Genomic DNA, 24,983 nt, shown 5'->3' on the forward strand with positions numbered 1-24,983 from the left:
TCTATCTATTATATAGTGCCTTACATATCTATCTATATATATATCCATCTATCATATAGTGCCCTATCTATCTATCTATCTGTCTATTATATAGTGCCTTATCTATCTATCTATCTATCTATCAATCTATCTATCTATTATATAGTGCCTTACATATCTACCTATCTATCATATAGTGCCTTACATATCTATGTATATCTACAGTGCATTTCCTCTCTTTCCATCTATCACTTTTATGTAGTACCTTTGCTAACTGTCTAATATGTAGAATCTTTCATTTATCTATCTGTCAGTGCCTTTCTTATTTAACTGTACATCTACCACTTTATATAGTGCTATTTCTATCTATCAATGTATATATCTATCTGCGTGTCTAGTTAACTAACTGTCCTTCTATCACTTTTACTTAGTGCCCTTCCTGTCTATGTTTAAGCTAATTATTAAGTATAAAATTCTTTCCTTTCTCAATGGCACATAGACAAAATTGATAAGAACACTTAACTTGCCAGTGTCCCAAATATAAAAAGGGTGATACAAATGCACTACTGTATGTGCTTTACAGATACACTAATTATGGCAGCAGCGTGTGAGCCTTGCAAAAAGCTCCAGCAGACAGGCCTGGAACTTCACTAGACTGTCCAGAAAAGGCTCACTTCAAATCAGCGAGCCCCCAACTGCTACTTGCAGAATGTGATCCTAAAAGACCCAACCCTGGCTCTAAATTTTCAAAATACAGTGCAACAAAGAAATCTTCATAATTTAAGGTATTTATTAAATAATTGAAAATAAAAGAAAACACTAAAATGACACCAAGCCAAAAAGAGGCAAAAGGACATTCATTCCTTAGGCAATCCAAGGCAACCAACGAGAGGAGACCGTTCAGTCCGTGAAGCTTGTGTGTTTATCTCATAGCCAAGCTGTCCCAGTATCCCAGTTCTTAAGGTTTCTCTTTCAGCTCCATGTCTCAGTATTTTGTTCCAGACTCTCACAACTCTTTGTGTAAATAAATGTTTCCTGACTTCAGTCATTAAAGCACTTTCCCTTAACTTCCCCTGATATCCTCGAGTGTGAGATTTATCACTAAGTTGAATGAATTCTGCCGGATCTACTTTACCAGTGCCTTTGAGGATTTTAAATACCAGGATTAGGTAAGCCAATGCGTAACTCAGAACATAAGAATTCCAAAACAGAAGTAGTAAGTCTTGCTATCCACCCATCCATCCATTTTCCTAACTTGCTTATCCAGGGCAGTGTCACGTCACAGGAACAACACCTGGACTGGGTGCCAGTCCATCACAGAATGAACACGTACACACACAGAGAGCAGGGGTCAATTTAAAAATCCAAAAAGCAGGCATAAACTAGAAAAGCAATACCCAAGAGGCTCCGACACAAACTCAGTGATCCACTGCTGGCCTCCTCCCTCTGACTTCAATAAAAAAGGGGATGGGAGGAGCCAGTAGCAGTGATGTCAGATGGCCTGGCCTTCTTGAGGCTCCACCCACAACACATAGGGAATGGTGTCACATGTGAAGAGACAGTAAAGAAACATTACATAATAAACCAACATAACAGAAACTACATACAAATATCCATCCACCCATTATCCAACCCGCTATATCCCAACTACTGGGTCACAGGTGTCTGCTGGAGCCAATCTCAGCCAACACAGGGCGCAAGGCAGGAAACAAACCCCAGGCAGGGTGCCAGCCCACTGCAGGGCACACACACACACCAAGCACACACTGGGGACAATTTAGAATCGCCAATCCACCTAACCTGCATGTCTTTAGACTGTGGGAGGAAACCCACACAGACACGGGGAGAACATGCAAACTCCACGCAGGAAGGACCCAACATACAAATATGAAAAATAATAATTAAAAAAACACAATAAATCTGACAGAAACCCCCCGCCCGACCAGCTGTAACAAAATATAAGTCACTTTGGAAAAGTTGTTTCTTTGTTACCTCTGTGTTCTGTTAGTTTTGTTAAACACAATACGGATCTTTTTGATGTGTGCGTCTTGTGCAGTTTCTTCTTCGGCCGACATTATGGCACAGAACGCTTGCTCTCCATATAAATGAAGTGGCAGGAGACTTTTATGAACGTTGGAAAGCGTATATGCTAATGACTGGACTTTTTTAAATTAGTTTTGTCTCCAAACCTATCGCATTCCTTTTTTTTTTTTTATTCCAGATAGCAATTAGAGCTTTCATGTCTATTTTATTTTAACCCTTTTAATGGCTGTAATTTATACCAAGTGTACAGTAAATCACATCAGAGGCTTTTCCCATAAAGCAGACTCCCTCTTGCACTTGCGGTTGCCGTCTCACAATGGATTACCTCCCTTTTCAGTTACAGGAGTGTATAATTGAGCACAGATGGAAGTTTTTAAGAGACACACAAAGATCCCCAAGTACTTTATATTATTTTATTATGAAGATGAATGCTTCTGAGGTGGAGTTTAGATGCTCTGCCTAAAGGTGTGTCAGATACCATCAGGTTCCTTTATAGAAATGTCAGAGCAACACTAAAATTTGAACTTTTGTACCGATAACCAGTTTTCGCACCTCAGTACCAAAATAATATCAAAGCAAATAACATAACTTTGTATTTTTCATAAAATAAATGCAAAACTATTGTTTTTCCGCCAAAAGAAATACTGGCAAACTGAACGCTGACTATATTAACAGAATATCGAGGCATTGAACGTACTTTAAATGTTGTAATAATCACAACCAGGAAGGGAAGAACAACACGGGTACACATGCTGGGGACTGAAGTCACTGGTGAGACGCCTTATGCAGCACTGAGCGTCCTGATCTGTCGCCCGACGTTCAGCCCCACCACCTTTAAGGCCATGACGGACCCCTTTGTCTTTTTAGTCGCTTTTCAGCCTGACTGATTTGGCTGTGTAGTCTGTCAGTCACTTCAGTGTCATGGCCCTGAGGCACGTGGCTCCTTCTTTCTCTCTTCTCTTGTATTTACACATGCTGCTCCCATAATAATAATAATAATAATAATTTTTTGCATTTATATAGCACTTTTCTCACTACTCAAAGTGCTTAGCAATTGCAGGTTAAGGGCCTTGCTTAAGGGCCCAACAGAGCAGAGTCCATATTGGCATTTACGGGATTCGAACCGTCAACCTTCTGATTGCCAGTGCAGATCCCTAGCCTCAGAGCCACCACTCTTTCCCATACACCACACTGCTCTGCTCCTGCTCAGCCAGTATACTCTTATTTAGGGGTCGCTACAGCGGATCATCTGTTTCCATCAGTTCCTGTCTTTGACGTCATTTTCTGCCACATGGACTGCCTTCATGTCCTCCCTCATCCATAAACCATTCTCTTTGGCCTTCTTCTTTTCCTCATGCCTGGCTGTTCCATCCCCAACATTCTTTTCCCGATGTACCCCCTCATCTCTCCTCTGCACATGCCCAAATCATCTCAGTCTAGCCACTCTCACTTGGTCACTTAACTGTCGTCCCTGTGTTGTCTCTCTAACAAACTCATTCCTAATTCCATCTACCCTCATTAAGATGTTTAATTTAATCTGAAAAGCCCATAACAAGACAAAACACCATATTCGAAGAAGGTAAGTCAATTTCTTCTGAAATCTTGGCAGTTTGGGTAGATATCTCGGAAATTGGTTGTTCTAAACTGCTCTATCTTTGCTGGGATGCCATTTCCAGCTCCGCCTCCTGTCTTTTCGGCAGTGCCACCTGCTGTGCCAGTATTGCAGTAAATTCTTATTCTCTCCGTCAATAGCTTTCCAACTCCTCCGAGACAGGCCCTCTGCATTTGTGCACCTTCTGCCAACCAGTTCTCACGCTCCTTCCATTCTCCTCCTCTCTACCCCTCTATCCCCCTTTGCCTAACCCTAATGCTGCATCCCATTTACCTCGGATGTCGGAGCTGGGAATGACGTCACACCCAAGTTGACCGTGTTCCAGTAAAACAACCAGAAAAGCAATATGGACGAATCAAGGAAAACGTTTGCTTTGCTTTCTCCAGTCAGAATAAACAGCAGTTAATAACAAGGCACAATTCGGCTTTTTACATATCCAAATACCATAGCAACATGTCAACAGGTTTGGACAGTACTGCGTGTACGACTGATTTAATGAGACACACATGGACAAAAGTGCTAATGAACAGTACAGTACTACAGCTTTCAGCGTACATCACCATTCTGGATTGACGTCATGATCTGAAGTCGGGCAAACTCAGACTTGAAAGACCAGCCCCGAGTTTCCAAGATGGAAATCTGACTTAAGGAGGCGTTCCAGTTGAAAATTCTGACTTCCCAGTTCAAATGGAATGCAGCATAAGTTCATGTGCAAGCGCCACACATTTTGTAATCATCTAACGCCATATATTCTTGCAGAGAATCAGCACACCTGGTCCGTGTCCTCCACACATTTTTGTTAAAGTTACATCTTCTTGTAGTAAGATTACTAAATTTTGCATAATACTGGTAGAGCACTCATTAAATCATGAGGTAGTTCAGTACTTTTTTAATGCTGGTATGCCATGCAACACCAGTGTCCACAGTACAATGAGATGCCCACTTGCATGTCTCCCTCAGACTCCTGAGAGTAGAACAAGGCCAAGAGCAGCCAAAAATACAACGAGTACAACCTCGTACCTTAAATACATCAAACGATGGACAGATAGAAGACACACCTGTCAGGTCCACTCAGGCAGTTGTCAGTCCGAGTGACCTGTAAGGGGTCTTAGGACCTGACAATGAAAACCATCAATAAATCCAGTTGTGCACGGAGGGAGAAAAGTGTCTGTGCAGGATGGCCGAGCTCTTTACCAATCCTGTTTGCCTTTCCAGAGCAGTGTATTTTGTGAATGTCCTGAACAGAAGGCCAGTAGTAATTCTGTGCAAACTTCACAAAGCTCTACCAGTGAGCTGATAAGAAGTGACTTAGTAGGACAACCGGGAGATGCACATAAGCCAGGAGAGGCTTGAAACCAAGAGATCCATAAATCTTAATACATAATTCGCCAGTCTCCTCACTCACTCACGTCCGTCTGAAGCCGAATGCGCAGTCGCCTTCTGCGCATGTCCGAAGTCGAATGCGCAGTTGCCTTCTGCGCAGCTGCCCAAAAAACCTTACGAGACAGGCATCGCGGCAGACGGCGGATTTACGGCTGCGAAAATTCAAAGAGAAAGGCGACTTCGATTAAAGCTCTAGAGGCCTGAAAGGCGATTTCGACTACAGCTCGAGGCCTAATTACACATTCATTCAATACACCTATATCAGGTTTGTGGTGCTTATACTTATTACATAATATACTATTCCACTCGTGCCCGTTTCATCTTACGTTGTCGAAACGGGCTCTTTGTCTAGTACTGAATAAAGCGCCAAAGAACGAGACAAAAACTAGCAAAGGCCTGTAACAAAAGTACAAGCCAGGAAAGGTTTGGCTAATTTTTGTTTTAGCGTTTTTGAATCCACGGTTCAGATAGAGGACTGACACTTCAGCCGACCTTTAAACCCACTGCATCTATGACTAAGTTTATGACCTCTGAAACACGCCTTCTAACAACATGCAGCATTTTCCCTAATGGTGGGTTCATAAATTAGCAGCTGTCATAATGAACCAAAATGATGGCCAGAACAATACAAGAAATTATACAACTACCAGGGACATTAGTTAAACAAAAACTAAACAACCCCAAAACCCCTCAAAACAAGTGTTAGATCAGCCTTAACGGTGAAAATAAGAATATGCAAAATGATAACAAAAATACAATCTTAACACACCTTCCTCATAATGCCCTGCAATCCTGGGCTGAGCAGGTGCCATCTCAGCAGCACCGTAATTCATTCATCGACCAATCTTATAATTTTTATTTGATCACAGTTCCATTTGGACTTCTCAGGGCTCCACCCTTTTGCTTACAGTTGCCAGAGTGACCGACAGTCACATGATGCACAATGTTTGACATCCCACCATCGCCTGTGTGAAACATAAGAACACAAGACATTTGGCAAATGAGAGGAGACCATTCAACCCATCAAACTTGTTTGTTTAAGCAAAGCAAAGAACGTTTATTGATAATCACAGACTTCGTACCATTGGACGATTCACATGATAAGGTTAAAATGCAATGTACAAACAAATAATAGAGAGACAGTAAAATTACAGAAAGTTCAAACAACATATAAAATGAAGAATATAAAATGGTGACACAGAAGCATTTCGGTTCAGTAATAGTGCAGCCCAGTACATAATCAGTCAAATGCACAGAAAAATAAGAGAGTTTTTAATTTGAAAGCTTCTACTGTTGGGGGTGTCTCTAACATGTTTTGATCTGTGCAGATTTTTTCATTTTTGTGTTGCATAGTGGCTAAAAGCCATTTCGTTTTGGTTTTAATCTCACTCTAGGTATAACCAGCTGTCTGGCTCCCTAAGGATCTAAGAGTTCTATGGGGTCTCTGTGATGTATTCTGGGCCTAAGATTTTTTATCCATCCATCCATCCATTTTCCAACCCCGCTGAATCCGAACACAGGTCACGGGGGTCTGCTGGAGCCAATCCCAGCCAACACAGGGCACAAGGCAGTAACAAATCCTGGGCAAGGGTGCCAACCCACCGCAGCCTAAGATGACTTATATATTTAAAATCAATCCTATAGCTCACTGGAGAGCTCATTGTAGTGATCTTAGTACTGACATAATGTGTTCTCTTTTCCTTAATTTTGGTAAGCATTCTGGCACTGGCATTCTGAACAGACTTTTTGGGCCAGCCTGAGAAAAGAGTATTGCAGTAATCTAGTCTACTGAAAATAAAGGCATTGATAAGTTTCTCCAAGTCTATTTTTGACATCAAAGCTCTGATTTTAGGCAGTTTTGCAGATGATAAAAGTATAGACTTAGTTACTAGATTTACTCCTGGCCAACAGCTAAGTTCTCCCAGTATCTCATCCAGATTCTTCTTAAAGGTTCTCAGTGTTTCTGTATTCAAACCCTTTTTATCTAGAACACAGGGACATAAGAAATTTGACAAACGAGAGGACGACCATCCAGTCCATGTACACTTATTTGTTTAGCAAGTAGCTGAGCCGGTTCCAATATCTCATCCAGATTCTTCTTGAGTCGTTTCTCACTGGCGTTCTGCTTCAGCTTCATGTCTCAGTAGTTTGTTCCAGAGTCCCACAACATAAAGAAGTGCTTCTTGACTCCAGTCCTACATGCATGTCCCCTGTAAGTTTCCACTGGTGTCATCGAGGTACTGGTAATCATATGTGAATTACTTGACAGCACTCTTTATCGATGTCTTTAGAAGAATTCTCGAAGACCTCGATTAGGCTCCCCGCAGAGGCTCCACTGTTCAGAATTTAAACAAGAATAATCTCTGAGTCTCTCGGAGAGAGTCTCCACATCTGTTGGTGAAGAAACATTCACTGATATTGACTTGCAAATGATGCTGTGGTCTTCACGGGAGTCAATTGGAGGCTCTGATCAGGGCGCGCTTGAGAGACTGAGCAAGGAGTCCTGAGGGTCTGGGCTTGTGGAAGACCTGATAAAAACCAAGATCCAGGCTTTTTAATGACCTCTTGTGCTCAGCCATCAGCAGTGTGTCTGTACTGCGGAGAGTGTCCAACCTCGTCGAGAGGTTTACTTACCTGGGCAGTGACATTCATGTTCTCTGGTGACTCTTTCTATGAAGTCAGTAGATGGATTGGGGAGAGCGTGGGAGGTCATGAGGGTCGCTGGAAAGGGGTGTGTGGCGTTTCTGATATCTCTGCAAAAGGACAAAGGTCTAAGTCTTTAGAGTCCTGGAGCTTCCTGTCTTGCTATATGGTTGCGAGACATGGACGCTATCCAGTGTCTGAGACGAAGAGCTGGACTCTTTTGTACTGTGGTCCTCTCCCGGAAAATCCTTGAGTACCGTTGGTTTGACTTGTGTGTTGCTCATGGAGTCCCGGAATGAGGCACACTACCTGCTATTGTGAGGGAGCATCAGTACGGCACTTCGGCCATGTGGCAGACGATTACCGAGGGGTGATCCGACTCACATGATCCTCTTTGTTGAGGGACCTGAGTGGCTGGACCCAGGCCAAGCGGGATGCCACGTAACACCTGGCTGCGGCAGATAGAGAGGTCATTTCCGGAGGGTGGGACTGGATTTGTGTGTTTGCCTGGGCGGGTGTTGCCAACCACGGATCCCAAAGCTGTTTCATCATGTGTGGGTGCGACAACACGGCGTGTACCAGTGCATGCTCCACTCAAACCTGACGCTGACCTCTCATTGTAGGACCTGTTCTTTAGCCCTCTGGATGGTGGGTTGTCACGAGTGTCCCAAGATTTTGGATTTCCTGTCAGCACCAGCTTTTATGTGGCCTTTCATTTTCTTAACCTCTTCCAAGCATTTCTTTCACTTCATTTTTTTTTTTTTTTTTGCCTGCGTGATTATTGTTTTTAATGAACGACTCCAGCCGACCTTTTTGGACTATCATACAGGTTCGAGCTCCTCCCACCATACAACCCGGCCCCCCCACCCAACCTGGTCCAGTTCTAAATTGTCCTGTTTTTCCTTATGCAGCAAATCCTTAGGGAACTCTCTGCTAATTCTGTGTAAGGCCCCCTTTTGCTGTCAAAAACAGCCCCCAGTTGTTTTCCATGACATGGATTCCACAAATTGTGCCTCCTCCGTCTACTAAATGCAATTTAGTGTCCCTGGGAACATGCAGCGCCATCTCGGCGGCATAGACACGAGGCAGGAGGCGCATTCTTGGAATGGAGCCTCAGTCCAGCGCCCGTAGACCGCCGCACATCTAGCGCACGCACCACTCTAACCCCCCTGAAGCTTAACTATCATATTCAGACTTAACCCTGAATCGCCACCAGGGCCGTGACAATCAGGGCATGACCCAAGAGTGCCGGTTTTTCTACTAGGCTATCTCTGACACTTTTGCGCACACGAGTGTGAGCTTTAATGCGACACGTGCTCCCCTCTGTGTGGTGAACCGTAATTAATTGTGCCAGTTTCCTTAAAACCTGGCCACTTGATGTCCCTTTACAACTGTGATAAGTTTTAAGACATAAAGTAAGAAATGTGGAGCGCAAGAAAAAAAAAGAAAAGTAAACATCTGGAACATCCCAGTCTAATTTATTTGGGGTGTTTAATCTGTGAAGCCCAAGCGCATATTATGTGATTGGTAGGCCGGGTTTAATAAACAGTTTAGGAGCTCAGTCTGGCCAAATGCAAAACAGATGTATCCTTTGTTCTCCCTAAACAGACTTTGATGAATAAACTATACGTGACGTAAAGGGCCGAGATGATTGGATATCAGCAAAATGCTTCTGTAGGCAGAGACGTTTTTTTTTTTTTTTCTTCTTCTTCGTTTTTTTTTTCCGCCCTGAGCAGCGCGAACTCAGAAAAGTTTTCCCATTCTAGCGAGTGGGTGAACACGCCGTTTCAGCCTCAGCGAGCGCTGCAGACCGGCTGGGTGTCACTTGTGCTCCTGTTATGGGCATAACATTCTGATTTCTTACCGCAAAGGGTGACTCCTGTTTTGTTTTTTTTTTTCTCCATTTGATTGCGTTTTATATTCATTGGATATTTTCTTTAAAAATTTTGGAAATCAATCAACTGCATTTGGAGCTAACTATAACCCAAAGAATAAAAGTTGCCCCATTGCCAGAAGACGCCTGAAGTGCCCCTGGCTTCCGCAAGTCAACTGCCTTCTTTTTTAAAAAGCCTTGCACTGAGCTAGTATTTCATTTGATTCCTGCCAGGACTGGACTGGCCGATTTATGGCATGTGCCCTGACTATCAGCTGGCACTCGGGGTGGCGCTCACACCAGTCTCAGGCACTGTGTCCTGCCGTTTCAGGTACAAGAATGTGGAGAGGCTAGCAGCGGAGGAGTACGAGAAGGAGAAGAGCCGTGCAGCCCCCAGGGGGCGCAGTGAACTCACCCTCAGCCTGAGCCCCTGCCCACCAACATCATCCTCCTCGTCGCCAGTGCCCAGGTGTGCCACACCATCTTCAGAAGAGCCCGAAACCCAGTCTGTGACCTGTCCTTCTCCCAAGCTGGCAGATGGTAAGTCTTGCATGCTTTTCTGTGCACCCGTTTACAAATCAGTTTTATCATGTGCATGCCCTGCAGTGGACTGGCACGCTGCCCGTGCAGAGTCAGTTCCTGCTTGTTGTCTGATGATGCTGCAGTTGGCTCCACAAACATCCATCCATCCATCCATTTCCAAACTCAGGGTTGCAGGGAAGCTGGAGATGATCCCAGCAGGAGATGCCAGTCCATTGCAGGGTGAACACACAATCACCAATATGTACATTGTGTGCCAGTTTAGCTTCACCAGTCCACCAAAACTGCATGTCTTTGGGCTGTGAGGGGAAACCAGCAGGCAGCAGGGCATAGTATGGCTAACAGTGTGGCATCGTGGGTAAGACTTTGAACTTTAGACCTTGAGGTTGTGGGTATAAATCACTCAAATGGCACTGTGTGACTCTGAGCAAGTCACTTGCCAAATGGAAAAAAAAACAAAAGAAATGTAACCAGTTGTATTTAAAACATTGATTCAAGTCGTATTGGATAAAGGCAACAGCCTAATAAATAATATAAATACTGGAGCTTCCAGAAGAATCCCACATGGACATGAGGAGAACATGCATGAACTGCGAGGCAGCAGTGCTACCACTGCACCACCGTGCCATCGCTTCACAACCAAAGACCGTGAACTTCACTAAGAAGGTCTGAGGCCGCTGTGTTGTTATGAATATCTGTGTGGTGCTGCACCCTCAAGGGCTCAAATCCCATGTCTGGTCCTATGAATTTCTTATGATGTGACCCCGATGGGATGCCAGCTCATCATTGCAGTGCAAATTACAAAATAAGACTGGCAAACTTCATGCTATAATAGTGGCATGGGGTAACTCAGCTGAGTTCTGATGCCCAGCCAGAGGTCTCCCCCTGGAGGGAAAAGTTACAGTATAAGGTGAACTTTAGAGAATGAAAGCCGTGCCATATAAAAGAACAGCTGCTGAACGATCACACGTGCCCGCCACAGATGGGCGTCCTTTTAAACTTTGACGGCGGCCTCTCGGTCAGGGCATGAAATGCAGAACACCGAGTGCAGAATGTCCCCTAATTTTGAAGTGAGTCTCTGGATTCAGTAACCAGGATTCAAATGTCACACTCGGTTTTCACGTTGTCCCCAATGTCTGCCAGGGTTTTCCATCCACATATTCGAAGGCATGTGTATTGGGTTAATTGGCAACTCTAAATTTGCCCACTGGGATCCCCCGTCTAAGTTTGTTTTGTGCCTTGTGCCCAGCATTACCCCCCCCCCCCCCCCCCCCTCCCCCCAATGGGTCCTGATTTGGATTCAGTGGCTTTGAGAATGAGCATATGCATGGAAGTGCTCTGCAATTTGTACCGGGTGCTGTGCAACTGACCCGGCGCCCCCATCCACTATGTTGTGCCCAAGAGCCCATGTAGGGTTTACTTAAAGAAAGCGTAAAAGTATGTGTGGGTGTTCTGTGCCAGAACAGCCACTCCATCTTAAAAAGTCCATATCGGGAGTCCCTTTCCAGATGCAGATGCGAGAAGGTCCGTCGTGATGTGAAGGAAAGAAGTTTTTAGATTTTTTTGAAACACGCAAGTACAATAATTGGCAAAGCTTATGACATAATTGTCTTGGATTTTCCAAAAGCTTTTAACTCAGCCGCACACTGAAGAGTCATTTAAAACTAGAAGCTATAGGCATCAATGAGTAACCGATGCAACTGGGTATCAAGTTGGTTAAATTGGCCAAAGGAGTACAGATAAGAGGAGAACATCAGTGGAGCCCCCCCGGGGGTCTGTCCTTGGACCCTTCCTTATTCTGATTTACATGAATGACATCGACTCCAGTGTAGTTAATAAACTGGTGAAATTCACAGATGACACTAAAATTGGAGGAATGGCAGACACTGAGGAGGCAGCAAAAGCAATTGAGAAAGGCGTGAGCAAGCTTCAGAACTGGGTGAGCACTTGCAGGAAAGTGCAAAGTGCTAGAATTGGGCAACAGGAATACCAGTTATAAATATGAGATGGGAGACACTGTCCTACAGGAATCAAACTCTGAAGAGGATTTAGGGGTTTATGTTGACACAACATTTTCATCATCTAAACAATGTGCAGGAGCAGTCGAAAGGGCACATAAAATGTTAGGTTATATTGTATGAACTGCCAATTATACATTGAGGGGCGTTATGCTCAGGCTAAATAACGCTACTGTAGTGAGACAGCATCTGGAGCATTGTATGAACTTTTGATCACCACAGTACAAGAAAGACATAGCAGCACTTGAAGCTGTGCAGAGGAGAGCAACCCAGGAGCATCCCAGGATTTAAAGACATGGCCTGCTGTGACAGACCTGGGAGAGTTGAACCTGTACTTAGTCTCACGCAGAGGAAGACTCCATGGGGACCTATCTGGGCCTTCAAAAAATCCTCTAAGGCGTTGATAAAGAAGACCCAGCAGAATTCTTTCAAACTTAACAGTGGAATCAGGTACTTCTTGAGGACGTTAGTGGAAAGTAAGGGGGGAGGACACTTTAGAAGTGAAGCCAGGAGGCTCTCTCGTCCTGCAAACAGTAGTGGGACTCAGGAACAAAACTATTGAAGTGATGGAATTAAAGCAGAAACCTGGAGGACCTTTTAAGAAGAACCTGGATGAGAGGTTGGACGACAGCGTAGCTTTGAGCTTAACACAAACAAGCGACAGAGGGGAGCTGAACGGTCTCTTCTCGTTTCTCAAACTTCTTTATATTGCTTATGTTCTAGATGGAAAAGTGTGAGAAAATTAACTCGATCACCATGTTAAGAAGCACATTCCTGGAAATGTGACCCAGTAGTTAAGCCAAAGCACAAGGATGAACGTTCCATCTCACCACACTTTCACCGATATGTTAGTTATTTTGTCTTAAGTCATTTTTTCCACCTTTTCCTGACCCTTCTGGTATGAATTGGTATTGGAATTGTGGGTTTTCTATCCTGGGGATTTTGGTGATGACATTCTATTTTTAATTTTAGGGTTTAGTTTTGTTGTTATGAAACACTTTCAAGTGATTCTGCTGCCATGTTAGGAGATCCCGTTGTTTGGGGGGGCGTGTCCTCTTCGGTCTGCTGGCAAAATATCTTTGTTTTTGAAAATTTTCAAGTGTGGTTATTGTCTTATGTTTTGGTTTTGGTGGTTGTATTTTTGATCTCCCAGTGTTTGACCCTTTTGGTCGTACGGATAAAAACAAAAAGGATAAGGGCAGATAAGAAAAGAAATCGGGAGAAAGGAAGTCGAGAAGATGACAGCCGAGAGGAATGGCTAAAGCTCTACACGGGTTTCTGTTAAAGGTGAGAGAGAAGCAAGCGCATGATGGCGACGGTGAGGCGTGTACAGCAGCTGGGGGGGCAAGTGTCCAGATCTGCTGGATTATTAAGGGGGCGAGTGGAGCCAAGTGGTAGCTGGCATATGCCCCACAGTTTTCTTACCAAAAATAACCTTTCATTTTATACAGTTTTATTTAACTTATGTAATATGCACTTACACTATCCATCCATCCAATTTCCAACCCGCTGAATCCAAACACAGGGGTCACGGGGGGTCTGCTGGAGCCAATCCCAGCAACACAGGGCACAAGGCAGGAACCAATCCCGCAGGGTGCCAACCCATCGCAGACACACACAAACACACCAAGCACACACTAGGGCCAATTAGAATCGCCAATCCACCTAACCTGCATGTCTTTGGACTGTGGGAGGGAAACCGGAGCGCCCGGAGGAAACCCACGCAGACACGGGAGAGAACATGCAAACTCCACGCAGGGAGGACCCAGGAAGCAAACCCAGGTCTCCTAACTGCGAGGCAGCAGCGATACCCACTGCGCCACCGTGCCGCCCGCACTTACACTATCAAATATTAAAAACATTAACTTTTACTTATTATATATGAGTTTGTGATTCAAATCATTTCCAGCATTGTTTATATTTTTCACCTGTGAGTTTCTGTGATCTTTTAGTAAAAATATTCCCATTTACCTGTTCATGGCCAACACGTGACTAACCCAAAACGTGAACTGAACAGAATTCGAGAATCTGAAGGGGCGACTGTCAATGAACTCAACAGCGTGCAAGTGCATTACACAATACCTCAGGCAGGGATGGGCCGAGTCGGTCCTGGGGGGCCACAGTGGCTGCAGGTTTTTGTTCCAACCCATATGCTTAATTAGAAAACAGCTCTTGCTAATAGTTTAATTTCATGGTTCTAACTCTGCCATGGCAGGTCAGTCTAATATCCTAGATATCCCTTTCCAAGGATATCATCCAAATGATTTGAAGCCTCAAACAAATGAGTGATTCTCAGTCCTTCACTTATTTCTCTTTACTTTCCTTCCAAGTATTTAATTAAACTAAATAGTGCACGATAAACGCACACAGGTATTAATGGAAACAAATTAGATGGGGAAATGCGGACTTCTTTGCCACTTGAATCTTATTGCTAAGGAGCATTTAAAAACCGAGAATACATCTGTTTAAGAAAAGCAATAAGAATGCAAAATCTTAACGAACGAGATGACTAAAATGAAGCAGAAGTGTTACTTGAGCAATACGTGCTTCTTATTAAGCAGTTGGGTTGGCACAAAAACCTGCCGCCTCTGTGGCCCTTCAGGACCGACGTTGGTCACCCCTGACCTAAGGTATCACTCGTGACCCACTCTCACTCAAGGGCGCCATTCTTGACGTGCCCATTCCAAGGCGTTTGCCACGTGTATTAGGCAAATGTTTGGTATCTTTCAATCCAACAGATGGTGCATCCAGCCAACATTCTAACCTAATAAATTCAAATTTAAAGAGCAAATTGGGGAAGTAGAGGAATTACTAATTCCATTCTTTGATTTTTTTATGTACTTTCCAGTTTACTATTCTATTTTTTTTTTTTTTGTGATCAACTTTTTATTAAATAAAGACAGACTGACAGGAAGCATCAATAAACGGACATAACATACAAAGTAACCCACCCTCTCTCACCCAGCCAAGGGATAATAAAAAATGAAAAGAGATTTGCACAGTTGAGCCGTAGCAGACCAGGATTCGATGACATTACTGGAAGCGCCTTTAATCCGCGCTGCAGACAACTCCACATGTGTTAAGTTGTAGGAGGAGGCCTGCCAGTTGTCGACTGTGGCACATTCAGGTGTCTTACAGGGGAGGCAGTAATTAGTTTGGCTGCCAGGGTACCCAGACAGAGTAACTTGTGTTCAGAAAGTTTGTGTGGAAGCCTAGAAAGGTCTAAAAGGAGAAAGATTTTCGGTAACAGAGGGTTACTGCAGGAAAGAAAGGGAGACAGTGACAGGTGACAAACGTGTGTCCAAAAGGAGAACACAGGGGGACAGAACCAGAACCGGTTTACCACTCTATTCTTCTTTTAAGTTTCTAGCTTGGGTGAAAGATCGGGTTTGTCTCTTTGGCTTTGACCTCGGTGGGGTACCCTCGTTTTGCTCTGGTTTTCTGAAGATGGCGCCTGAGTTGCCTCGAAAGCTTGCATATCCATCCATCCATCCATTTTCCAACCCGCTGATTCCAAACACAAGGTCACGGGGGTCTGCTGGAGCCAATCCCAGCCAACACAGGGCACAAGGCAGGATCCAATCCCTGGCAGGGTGCCAACCCACCGCAGATAGCTTGCATATTGTAATGTTTTTACTGAGCCAGTAAAAGGTGTCAGTTTTGCTTGACTTCTCATTACCTTCTGGTCCCGAAATAAATAAAAATCATTCTGCTTCGGCCGAACAGCTTCTGGTGTGCCAATGTGTCCATTCAGATGAGGGCTCCACAGATGAACACTGTTCTTTATATTGCGTCCGAGTCGGAAGGGGCGGGGCTTGTGGGTTTGCAAACAGAGGAAATGACATCAACAGTCTTGGGTGGGATTGGCGCTGGAGACAAAAGAGGGGAAGACGTTACCAGGGGTAGCCTGTCACACTCTTATATACACACACTGCTGGTCAAAAATATTAGAACACCTCAGTTTTTCAAGTTTTCTTTCAAATTTAATCAGTTGGAATGCAGTGAGCCACCTGAAGTGGTGAAAATGTAAGCAGTAAACTGCCAGAGGTTTTAAATGTAAAGTTTAGGTTACAAAAACTGAAGTAAACATTTTTAGAATATTACAAATGGGTCTTCTCCAGGGAACAACTAATAGGTGGCAACCCAGAGATGTTCTGCAGCACTGAAAGTAAATGAAGCCTTGCAAGTTAAAGCAAACAATTTGCACAGGTGTCCCAACTTCTGCCGATTACTCACAAACCCTCTGTGTGTCTTGAAGTAATTCGTAACTGCGGTTATTAATTACTGTCTGCCTCAAAAAATACATTTGGACAGTGTGAAGGAATCCCCACATGTTATTCATTGAAACTTTTCACACATTTTAAAGTACTGAGGTAAAGTGAGAGGTGATGGGTAGCTTTGGCCCTTCATAGTCGTTTCCCCCCCACTTCTGTGGTGCCCTGGGATGTCAGTTGTGTTCAAATGCATCCGCTGACGTATCTATTGGCTCTCCCATTTGAGTAGCTCTACTGGCTTCTTATCTAAGGTGGGCTCCAGTCTTGTGCCCACTGTTGTCCACACCGGCTCCGGTTCCCTGCATTCAGCTCAACCGACATGAAAATGAACACATGGATAGTCACAAGTTTTTTGTTTTTTTTTTTGTTCTTTTTATGTAAAATATTCCATGCTTCTTCTTTGGCTGAGTGCTCTGACAGCACAATGATTTGCAGCAGCAGACGCCTGGAGTCTTGGACTTTGAGCCCAGGACTCAGCAGGGGATTTGTGCTAACTGAGTGATGTCTGCTATAACACTGGAGCAATGCGCCGAAAACAAACTATTAACTACAGAGCTCAAAAAAACAAAAAAAATAAAAAAGGTGAAAAAAATGGCTGGGAAATTAGATCAACGTTTATTTTCGGCAAGAATTTGACCGCAGAAAGTGTGCTGAGTGGACAATGGCTGCATGGAACCTGTTGCTTCCTCCTTTGTGTGCCTCCTCGTCTTCTTCAGGAGTGGGACACGAGACTTACAGTATGTGATGAATGCTTTGTCCTCTTAATACTCCCTCCTTTGTGGCCTTCTCTTTTTTTTTATAAAAATGCACTGGGGCAGGAGTTGAACACCCGGCCTGAACAATCAGCTCTTTCTCTTTGTCCCGTTGCCCCATTTAATGTCCCTGTTGTTGTCTAAAAGTGCACCGTGACAGGAACAGATACCCTGGCATGAGTGATGAGCGCCATACCCTTATTACTTCTGAGTGATGACATGACATGCATGTCAGTGAAGTGGCAGTGCATCAATGTGTGGGACCGGTGGCATAACTGGGGGCGGGTCCACTCCGGGCGACACATTTTTGGGGGTGGCATTATTGGCCATAAGGCTCAGTACAATTCATGTGTAAGCAGCAGGGTTCAGAAAAATATCACTCATGAATGAAAAAAGTAAAATTCTCTGCTTATTATCCACAACTGCTTCAAAAATAATTGGTAACACTTTACATTAAGTGTCCATGATTACATTGTAACTACTATGTAATTACCTGTATAAGTACAGTGTAACTATGAGTTACTACTCCATAGATACTGTGTAATACAAAGTAACGTTATAGTTAATTACTCAATTGTCATTGTCCTTCTGTGACGGCATCAGACACAGCAGTAAAAAAAATTTGAGACAACAACAAAAATAAACCTAAACATTACACCGATAATAATTTCTAGGAAGATAAACAAATAACTTACAATTTATAATTTTGTTTCGTTATCAATCTGAATCAATCAGGGTTGGGAGCGAGATCCTGCCCCAAGTGGAGGAGTTCAATTATCTCAGGGTCTTGTTCACGAGTGAGGGAAGAATGGAGCGTGAGATCGACAGGCGGATCGGTGCGGCATCCGCAGTAATGCGGGCTCTGCATTGGTCTGTCGTGGTGAAAAAGGAGCTGAGCCATAAGGCAAAGATCTCAATTTACCAGTCGATCTATGTTCCTACCCTCACCTATGGTCATGAGCTATGGGTAGTGACCGAAAGAACGAGATCGCGAATACAAGCGGCTGAAATGAGTTTCCTCCGCAGGGTGTCTGGGCTCTCCCTTAAAGATAGGGTGAGAAGCCCAGTCATCCGGGAGGGCCTCAGAGTAGAGCCGCTGCTCCTCCGCATCGAGAGGAGTCAGATGAGGTGACTCGGGCATCTGATCAGAATGCCTCCTGGACGTCTCCCTGGTGAGGTGTTCTGGGCACGTCCAACCGGGAGGAGGCCCCAGGAGAAGACCCAGGACACGCTGGAGGGACTATGTCTCTCGACTGGCCTGGGAACGCCTCAGAATTCTCCCAGAAGAGCTAGAAGAAGTGGCCGGGGAGAGGGAAGTCTGGGCATCTCTGCTCAAGCTGCTGCCCCCACGACCCGACCTCGGATAAGCGGAAGAGGACGGATGGATGGATATCAATCCGAATGCGTTCTTGCTCTGCACAGAAAACATCCCCACCTATCACCTGTACAGTACTCTGGTTCTGGTGTGCGCAGCGTAATTATATTAAACTAATAATCAGAACACGGCTTATCAGTGTGTCTATAATATATTCTTGTCTAGTTGATGTTTATAAATACAGTAATTATGTGTGAACAATTATTGCTGTTTCTCTATATATGAATAAATCTATGCAAAATTTATCTTAATTTTTCTCTATATGTCATTTTAATTTACTATTTAAATAGGTTCACACATTCAGATATGTTGGAGCGCAGCAAATTGAAGCGGCACAAACTCTAGCTGCGCCACTGCGGTGGGACAACCCCAGACAGGTTTTATGGGGGTCCTCCCCTGGCTGGGGTTCAAATCCATGTCTCATGTTGCGTATCTGCACCGTGTGCCGTGCCTGAATTAGATTCCATGTGTTTTGTGGGCCGTCCCCCCAAGAGGTGGGGCCACCTGCCAATCAGCACCAGGAACTCCCCCCCCCCCCCCCCCATCACTGTAAATCTTGAGGGTCTCCCATCGTTTCTAGCGGTTCATTTTGAGCGTGTCTGGCAGTGGTGCGCTTATTTGCACTTTATTGTACTTTTTGCGATTGCACACAAAATGTGAATTTGCAAGCAAAACGTGAGGGTTTCACTTCGCAAAAGAACCGAAACAAAACGGTGTTTTACCATGAGCGGAATTCACACCATCAGCACATACTGTGTATTTTCATCTTATTATAATAATAATAATAATTCTTCACATTTTTATAGCATGTTTCTCACTACTCAAAGCGCTCTCCATGCAGGGAGGACCCGAGACACGAACCAATGATCTCCTTACTGCGAGGCCGCGGTGCTCATCTGCCATAATTTTTCTCCACATACATCATTTAGTAGTGTTTTAAAAATATTTGAATTGTTAGTGATGATTAAAACAATTGAATTCTTAGTGAAACTCTAAATGGCAACTGTGGACCCGACTTCCCCGCCATTAAGGGGTGGTTCAGCTGAGCGCGTTGCTTAGTACATGTATCTGTGGAGGCTGACATTCATTTTTCTTCTTTTATTATATAATGGTGTCTGTTAAATTCCATGCTCTTGTCCATCTCTTTGGAGATTTTTTTCTTCTTTATTGCATATCTAGCTGCGTCACCCGGGAGGCGAGTCACGTTTCTAGTGCCATCAGTTAATTGGATGTATCTTTGTACACTACCAGGTACTTTTCTGTACACAATATTTGTAGATTGTTTACATTTTTTTTAAACCTTAGAGTATTATTATTATTAGACAGTGTGTTGTAGAGGTTAAGACAGTGGACTTCAAACCCTGAGGTTGTGGGTTCAAATCCCACTACTGACACTGTGTGACCCTGAACAAGTCACGTGACTTGCCTGGGTTCCACTTACCAAGACAAAAGAAATGTAACCGATTGTATCTCAGATGTTGTAATTCACTTTGGATAAAGGCGTCAGCTAAATAATAAGTCAGTCACTTGTGTTCTAACCCTCTTAGTCCTGAAAAATTCACACAAGGCTTAATGATGGATAGCTCCAGTGCTGACTCCATGAATGAACTCTGCCTGTCGTTACACCAAAAGTGACTCATTTCTGTACCTCTAAAAGCCATTTTCTGTCATGTGATTTATTAACCCATTTAATCCAGTATGGGGTTGTGAGGGGGGTGCTGGAGCCAATCCCAGCTAGCTCAGGGCACCAGGCAGGAACAAACCCTGGACAGGGTGCCAGTCCATCAGAGGGCAAACACACACACACACACACACCAGGGCCAATTTAGTGTCACCAGCCCACCTAACTACATTTCTTTGGACAGTGGGAGGACCTGAAGGAAACCAGCGTAGACGCAGGGAGAGAGAACAAGCAAACTCCACCAGAACGTGAACCCTGGTCTCCTTACTGCACGACAGCAGAGCTACCACTGCACCAGCCCAAATAATAAATAGTAATGATATTATTAGCTCACTGGAGCGGCTTACTCTTGAACATGCTATACACAATTACACCGGAGTAAAACATTCCTGCATTAGATTGCAAAATTAGATAGACAGTGTGAAAGGATCAGACTCGACACACTTGAAAAGGTTTGGGGCAGCCACCCATATATTATCCCTGGCTGCAGTGGGTTTTGGAAGTAAAACAGTAGTGTCTTTGAAGGAGTCCAAACAAGAACTGATGAATAGTGGTTAAGATGGCGGCTTTAAATGCCAAGACTGGAAATGATGTAAGGGAACCGGAAGCGACATTCTTCTAGGCGCCAGGACCGGAAGTGACGTCTTTAGGGATGAGTAAGACAGGTTTTCCTGTGTTTGGTCTATGGAAGTAACAGAAGGTTTAGTGCACCCCGCCACCCCCTGGCCTGGTGTGGAATTACACTTACTTGGTCCACACAGCTTCCTTCTACTCACACGTGTGTGACGATAGATAGATACAGTAGATAATGAAAGGCACTATCAGATAGATAGATAGATAGATAGATAGATAGATAGATAGATAGATAGATAGATAGATAGATAGATAGATAGATAGATAGATAGATAGATAGATAGATAGATAGATATGAACGGCACTATATGATAGATAGATAGATAGATAGATAGATAGATAGATAGATAGATAGATAGATAGATAGATAGATAGATAGATAGATAGATAGATAGATATGAAAGGCACTATATGATAGATAGATAGATAGATAGATAGATAGATAGATAGATAGATAGATAGATAGATAGATAGATAGATAGATAGATAGATAGATAGATAGATAGATAGATAGATAGATAGATAGATATGAAAGGCACTATATGATAGATAAATAGATAGATAGATAGATAGATAGATAGATAGATAGATAGATAGATAGATAGATAGATAGATAGATAGATAGATAGATAGATAGATAGATAGATAGATAGATAGATAGATAGATAGAACTTTATTCATCCCCTCTGGTAAATATAGACCTCCAATACCTCAAACACATCAGTAAAAATTGTTATAAATTTAAATAATAATAATTCTTTACATTTATATAGCGCTTTTCTCGCTACTCAAAGCACTTTTAGTGAATGGGGAGCCATTTTATGTGTAGCATCCACCTGGATGATGTGACGGCAGCCATTTTGTCCCAGTACACTCATCACACATTAGCTGTTTGGTGGTGAAGGGGTGACAGACAGTTAGCCAATTAGACACAGGGGATGATTAGGGAGCCAGAATGACCAGGCCATGGAGGACAATTTAGCCAGAACATCGAGACGCACCCTACTCTTTATGAAGGATGCCCAGGGATCTTTTATGACCACAGTGATTCAGGACCTTGGGTTTTATGTCTCACCATTTTTTACAGCACAGTGTCCCCGTCACTGCACCGGGTCATTCTGATCCACATTCAGACTACGGGGTAAGCGCTCCATGCTGGCCTCACCAACATGTTTTCCTCCAGCAGCAGCCCAAGCTTTTTCCTGGTTGGTCTCCCATCCAAGTACTGGCCAGGCCCAAACATGCTTAGGTTCAGATGGATGACCTCTTCTGAAGTGTATGTGGTTATGACATTTGCTAAGTAAATAAATGTAAATGTAGGTGCCTCCTAGTTGCGTTCCATGACTTTGTTATCCTAACCCCAATCCTACAGCTGATTTAAACATAGTCGACAACCTATCAGTCAGAGAACCATGCCATGCCATGGAGAACACCACTGCTAATTGTGTCTGTTCAATTCCATACTCCTGTCCTTCTGTTGGAAGCCAGCATTCATTTTTCTCCCCTATTTGATTTGATTTCTTGATTATGATATGTTCCCTCAATTCTGTCCACTAAATTCTGTGCCCCCATCCATTCGTGTTCTTTCACCTACCTTCCAAATCTTTCCTAAATGGCCACCTGCCTGGCCTGGCGCTCTGAGTTCAGTGTGCCACTCCTGCCCTCCCGTTACAATAGTTTGAATTAAACGGCTTTCAGCCGTGACACTTGAGAACAATTTGGCACTCTTGTTTTTCTTACTCAGCAGTCTTACTAACAATATTATTCTCCCACCCATGCTGTTTAAAAAAGGACATTCCTGCTGCAGCCATGAACACATAAGGCACATTTCCGATTCTCGCTCCATATGGTAACTCCACTAATATTCTTACAATAAACTTCCTCAGTCTTGATATCATTTTTAGCATTGTTGTAACGTTACCCTCTCTGTTACATCCTTTGTTTTTGAAAGTTTGCCTTGAGCAGAGTAATGAGTTTCAGATGAGACTTCCCCATTGCGGCGTAGGCTTTTATGAACTGAGCCAGATTGCTGACGGTTTACTTCAATGTATCAAAGTCATGGTGGTATTGGTTTCATGTGGGTGATTTGTGTTATAAATAAGCTGAGACGAGCTTCAGAAATCAAGTGCTAAGCACGGGACTGGCTTAAACATTGGTGTAAATGGGACCTCAGACAGAATGGACATGTGCAACGTGTGATCAAATAATTACAGGACCCCCACCCCTCCACCTTATTGCTCCAAACCGATCGCGGTGGAGATTATCTCTTCAATGCGGCGTATAGCATGGCGGACCAGGGAAGGGGCTATGAAGAGTGAGGCTTTTCAAGCCCGGCATGGTTGGGAGTTCACAGGAGGACCCCTCCACTTTACTGCTTCTAACCAATCACGACTTCATGGGGGAGACCATCACTTTGATACGACATATAGCACGGTGGACCAGGGAGTGGGCTATGAAGAGTGAGGCTTTGCAAAGCGTGGCATGATCTGGGAGGACCCCTCCACCTTATTGCTTCTAACCGATTGCGACTTCATTGGAGAGACCATCACTTCGATGTAATGTATAGCATGGTGGACCAGGGAGGGGGCAATGAAGAGTGAGGCTTTGCAAAGTGTGGCATGATTGGGAGTTCACAGGAGGACCCCTCCACCTTACTGCTCCAAACCGATCGTGGTGGAGATTATTGCTTCGATACGGTGGACCAGGGAGTGGGCTATGAAGAGTGAGGCTTTGCAAAGCGTGGCATGATCTGGAAGGACCCCTCCACCTTATTGCTCCCAACCGATCGCGGTGTAGATTATCGCTTCGATGCGTTGCGTGATCTAAGTATGTTCTTATCAGATGCTGCTCAGGAATGAAAGGCCTTTTAAATACATTCTAGGGTTCAGGGGGGTATAAGGTTTAGGGTTAGTGTACGCAACCTTGAGGTGTTGATCAATGACCTGCTGTCCTTCACTGGGCACACTGCAACTGTCTCTTGGTCTTATAGATCTAAGCTGTGTGACATTCACAAGATCAAAGCATGCAGTATCTGACTGAATATGCAGCTCAGCCCCTGGACCAGGCCTTGGTCTTGTCACGTCTGGAGTACAGAAACTCTCTGCTGGCAGGAGAACCAGCACGTGTCACCAAGCCACTACAGATGATTCAAAATGCAGCAATAGGCATGTCTGGTGTTCAACCAGCTGAGGTGGGCGCATATCGCTCCTCTTATCAGATCACTACTCCCTCGAGCAGCACATATTAAGTCCTTGATGTTTGCCTACAGAGTGGTCTGTGGGTCAGCACCCATATATGATGAGACAGATCTGAGGTCCTCTGCTCCTTATTGACCACTCAGGTCTGGTAGCGGATGGTGCCTGGTGGTGCCATCACTGCATGGCATCCAATCCATCTCCATCCAACATTATGCCTTCCTCAATGTGTTTCAAGAAGCAGTTGACGACTCTCTTATCTGGCGAGTTTCTGTCCTACTGATATTAGCCGTTCGATTTTTATAATTTAGGATTTGTATTTTGTTCCGGGCTCTTCACTTGTGATGATCAATTTTTCACCCTAACCTTGGAATGCTTGTTTCCCAATAGTCCACCAGACCAACAATTGCTCCATTATGTTGAAATCTTGTGTAAGTTGCTTTGACTAAAGGTGTCTGATAAGCAAATAAATGTAAGTGTAGATGCCACCAGGGGGCACTGTAACCTGATGGTTCTGTAATTTTGTTATCCTAACCACAGTCCAGAGCTGATTTAAACACAGTCGACAACCTAACAGAGTCGGAGAGTAGAGCCATGACATGGAGACCACCAGGAGGTGAGCACCATGATCCGATGATCCTAAGACTTCACAGGCCCAACCTGGACATCACAGCTGATTTAGAAGATAGCTAGGAAGTAACATCAAGATAGGGTTCACGCAACGGTAGGATTTTGCTTTTATCAGAAGTTGCCAAGGATGCCAGCCATTTGAAGTACACTTCAGAGCTAAAGGAGTGCAGTGAATTTAGGGACCACTGGGGGAACTGTGACTTTCTTGACCAACCAGAACCCCACAACCAGGGTAGTCTCCTAGTATCACTGAGCTAAGCAACCGCTTAAGGGCCCCCATAGTCCATGTCCAACAGTCACACAGAACAGAGGGGTTAGGGCCGCAAAAAGGCTAGAAATGGCAGTGCCCAAAA

General features: G+C 44.1%; 1 protein-coding gene across 7 annotated transcripts in view; it reads left to right on the top strand.

Moving 5' to 3' along the window:
• Window positions 1-24,983, top strand: part of LOC114664022 (FH1/FH2 domain-containing protein 3-like) — a 722,250-nt gene that overhangs the window by 580,983 nt on the left and 116,284 nt on the right. For all 7 annotated transcript variants that reach the window (XM_051935624.1, XM_051935621.1, XM_051935625.1 and 4 more), the window contains one exon: window positions 9,865-10,073. In XM_051935624.1, coding sequence (XP_051791584.1) covers window positions 9,865-10,073 — 209 coding nt within the window. The remainder of the gene's footprint in view (window positions 1-9,864; window positions 10,074-24,983) is intronic.

The sequence above is a fragment of the Erpetoichthys calabaricus genome, chromosome 13 (genome assembly GCF_900747795.2).
Source record: "Erpetoichthys calabaricus chromosome 13, fErpCal1.3, whole genome shotgun sequence".
NCBI classification, from domain to species: Eukaryota; Metazoa; Chordata; class Cladistia; order Polypteriformes; family Polypteridae; genus Erpetoichthys; species Erpetoichthys calabaricus.